We start from the raw sequence: 5,308 nt of genomic DNA, 5'->3' as shown, positions 1-5,308 counted from the left end.
GGGGTGTGCCCACCCTGCTGCTGAGGCCTGGCCTCCAGGGCTTCTGCCACAGGGCTGGGAGAGGCCTCAGGAAAGCACCAGAGCAGCCGGCTGGCAGGGAAGGAGGTGGCTGCCTGGGGGCTGCTTGTGGCCTCTGCCCCCCAAGTCCTGGGGGCTTTTCCCTCCACCCTGCCCCTCGGGGCCTGCGCCCAGTCTGTCCCCTCACAGCCTTCTGCCACCCACCCCCTCACAGATTCCCTTCAAGGCTTCCCTCTCCCTTGTCCCATCAGGGCCTCCACAGCACCTCACCCCTTCCTGGCCTCCCAGCGCCCCCTCCCCTGCGGGTCTCCCCCAGCCCCGCCAACCTGCCCGGCAGTGGTGCAGCCCTGAAGGAGCTCCAGAGGAGCTGCTCCAGAGGCACTTGGGAGCCCGGAGCAATCCAGCCAGTGACACACTGGCAGGACACAGACGCTGCTTCCTGGCTGGGGAGGGCTTGTGGCCATCTCCAAGGACAAGGTGCTCAGGGTTCCCCACAGCTCCAGCCTCTGCCCCTCCACTCTGCTGCAAGCGTTGAGGCTCCAGAAGAGCCATCAAAGGCCAAGGGGCTTCTGCCCACTTTTGCTGGCACGTTGCACAGCGGGGCAAGTGTTGCTGAGCACAAGGAGCCCTTTTCCCCTCTTCTCCAAGGCCCTGTGCACACTGGGCACCAAAAAAACCTCCTGGGCTTCTGTATGTGATAACATGGATGTAATGTTCCCATGCTGAGCTCAAAGGGGGTGCTTGCAGGGAAGAGGCATCTTCCCCACAGGCTCAGGTGGCCCCAGGAGATGGAGCTTCCTGCATCAGTTCTCCACAGAGCTGCAGCAGCACAGGCAGACACTGCCCTGCGGAAAAGGCCGGGTCTTCCACGCCCTGCACAGCCAGTCTTGGAGCTGCTGGAATCTGCAGTAGGGAGCCATCTGTACAGCTCTCAGCACGTAGCAGTGTTGAATTGCCAGGCCTGCCATGGCGAGTCTGATGTCTTCTGTCACACTTCTACGGGCTGGAAGAGGCAGCAACGGAGACTACCAGAATGGGAAGAATGAAGTTCTCCGTACAGCTCTGATGATGTGGAGCGTTTCCTGGGCCAGGTTTGAGACGGCAGGGCTGTCATCAGTCATGTCTTGAAGGGCTGGAAGAGAAAGGAAGAGAGCCAAGGTGAGAGGCCAGGGGTGTGGGGACGTGAGGAGCCCCTCCTGCCAGGGCCATCCCAGCCAGCTCTTGCCATGGCCAGGAGGGAGCAGGGCCCAAGGGGATCAGCTGGAAGGTGCCCTCGCTCACCCTGGCAGATGAGCTGCAGCTCTGGCTGCTCCTTCTTCATGGACCTGGCGGCGATCCCTGGGAACACAGAACCTGTCAGGCCCCAGAGGCACAGGTTCCCCGCAGCGGTGCTGCCAGCCCGGCCACACGGCCTCCTGCCCTGGCAGGGCTGAGCCCGGGGCCTTCCCGCATGGGGACGCCCCAGGGCTGGGCTGGCACAGGGCGGCAGCAGGTGCTCGGGGCCACTCGGGGCTCCACATGCCCTGGGCCGCATCCTGCTGCCGCTGCAGCAGCCGGGGCTGGGGCCGAGCTGCAGCGGGGTGGGGAGGGACCCCGGCCTTGTGGCTCACCCAGAAACTTGATGGCCAGCTTTCGCAGGGGCTTCTCTGGGCTCTCCAGGAACGGCAGGGCCTGGCGCACGTACTGGCCCACTCGGCTCCTGTCCTTTTCCAGCTGCAAAGAGTGCCAGGGCAGAGAGGGAAGGCTCGGCTCAGGCTCTGCCCCTTGGCCGGGCGCTCCCTGCCCCCAGCATGGGGCTCCCCTGCCCACAGAGCCCTGAGGCCTGGCCAGCAGCTGCTGGGGTCGGGTTTTGGGGGGAGCAGAGGGCTGGGTGCTCCTGGGGAGCCGTGGGGTGGCCCTGCCCCACAGCCCAGCTGGGCTGGGGCTCTATGGCAGCCTGGCTGCGGGGGCAAGGGAGCCTGGAAAAGAGCCCGCACGCCCCAGGGAAGGGAGCAGTGTGTGGGGCACAGGCTGGTGTCTGTGGGTGCAGCAGTGGACACAGGCAACCTGCCAGCCCCACACATTGGGCATCAGGGGCTGGGGCTTTGGGGCCGTCCTTACCAGGCACTCGGGAAACCTCCACGGCTGCTCCATGGTCACCAAGTCCTCAAGATCTCTCCACTTCAGGAACCTGGCTGCACCAAACAGTCCTCTCCAAGAGGCCTGCACAGCAACAGAGAGCAGGCCATGGCACCGCAGCCCAGGGCACAGCACCCACATCCCTGTGCCAAGGCCAGGAGGAGGCTGCAGGTGACCATGGGCCAGGGCAGGAGGCACAACAGCCTCCTCCCATGGGGACACCAGAGCCCACGAGTCCTCACCTCTGCCACACGCCGGTTCTCATTGTGCCAGTTGAAGTAGAATGGCACCAGACTCAGGTACACGTGTGGCTTTAGGCTCTTGCTCCTCTCTGTCGCCTCCATCAGCTCCTGGAAGAGGAGCATGGAGAGCTGCTGCAGCTGGCTGTGCTCCTGGTGCAAAGGAAGAGGAAAAGACCTCAGCACTGGCTTCTCCAGGCCCACTGGGGCACAGGCCTGAAAAGACACTGGGCCCAAAGTTTCCTGGCAGCACTCAGTGCCCACGATGAGGGGCACAGAGCCTTACGTTGTCAAAGAGTGGCCGCAGAGCCTCAAGCAACTTCAGGGCAGTAGGGGTGGATATTATGACGATTTGGAAGTGCAGCACGTTGATGAACGCGGAGAGGGTCATCTGAACCGTGTCTGTGTCTGCATCCTGCAGTAGCTCCAGGAGGCTTTCACTCAGGCTCCGCATGCTCTTAGCCTGTGTGGAACACAATGCTGTGGTGCAGCCCCACGCTGCTGCCGCGGGGCCCAGAGGCCAAAGGTGCGTCCCAAAGGAGTCGGGCAGCTGAACGGGGAGGAGGAGAGCTGGGAGCAGCTGCCACAGCTGCCAAAGGCCAGCCAAGGCCAAGCTACTGCCTTGCACAGCCTCACGCTGCCGGCCCGGCTTCAGCCCCTGCCCCCTGCTCACCATTGAGGGAGCCTTGCTGAGCACCACCAGGCCTCGGAGCGCCAGGCGACGCCTCTCCGGGCACTGACTGCGCAGGTGCCTGGAAATAATCTGCAGGACGCTGGGCCCACATTGTCTGGGGTTCAGGCAGTGCAGGACCTGAAAGGCAGGGAGCAGTGACGGGGTGCCCGGCCGGCAGGAGCCCAGACCCGCCCAGGGCTGGGCCCAGGCAGCAGCACAGGGTGCAGGCACCGTCCCGGGCGGCTGCGGCTGTGAGAGGGCAGAGAGGGGGAGGCAGCTGGGCCAGGCAGCGCTCGCCATCAGGCTCACCTCCACCAGGAACGCCAGGGCAGGCAGTTCCCACAGGGGCTCTCCCCTGCTGAGCCGCGGGAGCAGGCTGATGGCGATGCTGCGGCAGAAGGAGTGGGATACACGGCACAGCTCCCTGCAAGGGGGAATAAAGGTGCCAGAGACCCTGAGCCAGGTGGGCAAAGCTCTCCTGGGACTGACTCACACAGGCCTGGTCTTTGGCCACCAGCCCAGGAGAGGACGTGGGCACTTTGGGAGGTGGCTCCTCCTGTGCAGCCACCCCTCTCCGCCTTTTCCACTCTGCTCAGCCATCCCTGGCTGCCAAGGCCCTCTGGCCCAGCACACGGGCACTGTGAGGGGTGGCCTGTGCACAGGGCAGAAATGACCTGTGGGGGTGTGGGGCAGTGGGGAGAAAGGGCTCTCACCTGGCCAGCAGACCCACTGCATAGTGGTGGCTGTCAGCCTTGAGGAGCATGTCCCAGCCACACTTGCGACCGATCACCATCAACACGTCCTCATCCAGCAGCTGGCGCAGCAGGGCTTTAACAGTCTGCACTGCAAACCTGTGTGCAGAGCACAGCCCAGGTCAGGCACAGAGCCCTGGCCCCAGCCCCGAGGGCGTGGCAGGGAGAGGGGACTGGGATGGAGCACCTGTTGGGGTTGGGGGGAAGGCTGCGCTGCTCCCGGCATCGCCTCCAGAAGGTCTCGACCTCCTCTGACATCTCCTCTGTGCTGATGAAAACTTGGAAGAGCAGAGTCAGAAGGAGGCGCGGGAAATTGTCCTTCACTCCCCCTGGGCACCAGGAGGGGGACAGCTGGAGGATCTCCCAGAGTGCCACAGTTGCCTGCCAAAGACAAAGCACCCAGAGACGGCTCTCAGGGCCCAGATGTCCATGTGGCAGGGCCCAAGCATGGCAGGGACAGACCAGGGGAGACACAGGGGGATCCCCCAGCCTGGTGTCCCTGAACCTGCCCCTAAGCCAGGCTTGCAGCCCAGTGCCTGGGGCAGGGAGAAGCAGTGGTGAGAGAGGATGGAAAGGTGTCCCAGAGGCAACCTGGGGGCGAGCAGAGGCCAGCTCAAGAAACTCACAGCCAGGGCAAAGACATCCCTCTCATCCCCATCAGAGGTGCGTCTCCTGTGCGCTGGCCAGTATTCCAGCACACGGAAGAGGATCTGCAGCACCGGCTCCTTAGTCCATCTGGAGGAGATGAGCGTCTTCCACATGGTGCGAGCAGCTCTGTGGAGTCACAACTCTGGCTCAGGGGGGTCTGGGACACAGCTCTGTGGCCTGGGCAGCTGCGGGGCCCAGGTGACAGAGCCACGGTGCCTTGTGGGGCAGGGAGGCAGGCTGGCCTCAGGATTGGAGGCTGACATGCCAAAGCTGGCAAAGAGAGGAGCTGGAGTGTCCTGGAAGTCTCCATGTCTCTGGCACACCATTTGGGACAGGCTGTCCAGGGGGATGGGGTCTAAAGGCAGGTGAGCCCTCAAGGCAGGTGGGTCCCATACCTGTTACAGGCTGGGGCAGAGCGCAGCAGGGTCACTGCAACATCCATGGGGTGTTCCTCAGTCAGCAGGACCAGAGTCTTGTCCAGCCTGTGCTCATCAGACACATTGGACGTGAGCCACTGGTGGATGCACCTGACTATGGCCGGCACCTGGAGGGGACACGGGGGACAGTTGGAGAGCTGCCAGAGCCAGTAACTTGCCCAGCTTCCCCCAAGAAGTGCTCCCCTTGCCACCAATCTCTGCTGGTCTCAAAGGCTGAGGGGACCCAGCGCAGCCGGCGTGAGGGGCCACAGCATCCCTGGGGGACTGGAGCCCTGGCCACAGGCTGCTTACTTGCTTTGCTTTGTAGACACCGTTCTCCACAAGCATATCCAGCAGGGCAGCGCTGGTCTGGGCATTGAAGAGGTCCAAGTTTACCGTGTCCCCAGTGGCCATGAAAGTGGCCTCTTCATGCCAAATGCACCT

General features: G+C 63.7%; 1 protein-coding gene across 1 annotated transcript; it reads right to left on the bottom strand.

Moving 5' to 3' along the window:
* Nucleotides 1-709: 709 nt before the first annotated feature.
* Nucleotides 710-5,298, bottom strand: LOC113996045 (maestro heat-like repeat-containing protein family member 7). The gene is made up of 13 exons (XM_039380188.1): nt 5,177-5,298; nt 4,844-4,992; nt 4,427-4,574; nt 3,988-4,181; nt 3,762-3,899; nt 3,358-3,472; nt 3,049-3,186; nt 2,662-2,838; nt 2,379-2,528; nt 2,119-2,220; nt 1,629-1,731; nt 1,300-1,356; nt 710-1,150 (listed from the first exon to the last, which is right to left on the bottom strand). The coding sequence occupies exons 1-13, from the start codon at nt 5,276-5,278 to the stop codon at nt 1,044-1,046; spliced, it is 1,680 nt and encodes a 559-aa protein (XP_039236122.1). The 5' UTR covers nt 5,279-5,298; the 3' UTR covers nt 710-1,043.
* Nucleotides 5,299-5,308: the final 10 nt, after the last annotated feature.

The sequence above is a fragment of the Pipra filicauda genome, unplaced genomic scaffold, assembly GCF_003945595.2.
Source record: "Pipra filicauda isolate LSUMZ 115617 unplaced genomic scaffold, ASM394559v2 scaffold1071_size31668_pilon, whole genome shotgun sequence".
NCBI lineage: Eukaryota > Metazoa > Chordata > Aves > Passeriformes > Pipridae > Pipra > Pipra filicauda.
The sequence above is the reverse complement of the archived record's forward strand: the minus strand, read 5'-3'. Positions and strand labels throughout refer to the sequence as shown.

Coding starts and splice junctions, on each gene's coding strand:
- LOC113996045 (XM_039380188.1), bottom strand. CDS start 5,278: ATGGCCACTGGGGACACGGTAAACTTGGACCTCTTCAATGCCCAGACC. Junction 3,900..3,987: donor CTTCCCCCCAACCCCAACAG/GTGCTCCATCCC, acceptor CTCTGCACACAG/GTTTGCAGTGCAGACTGTTA. Junction 3,187..3,357: donor CCCTGGCGTTCCTGGTGGAG/GTGAGCCTGATG, acceptor CCTGCCTTTCAG/GTCCTGCACTGCCTGAACCC.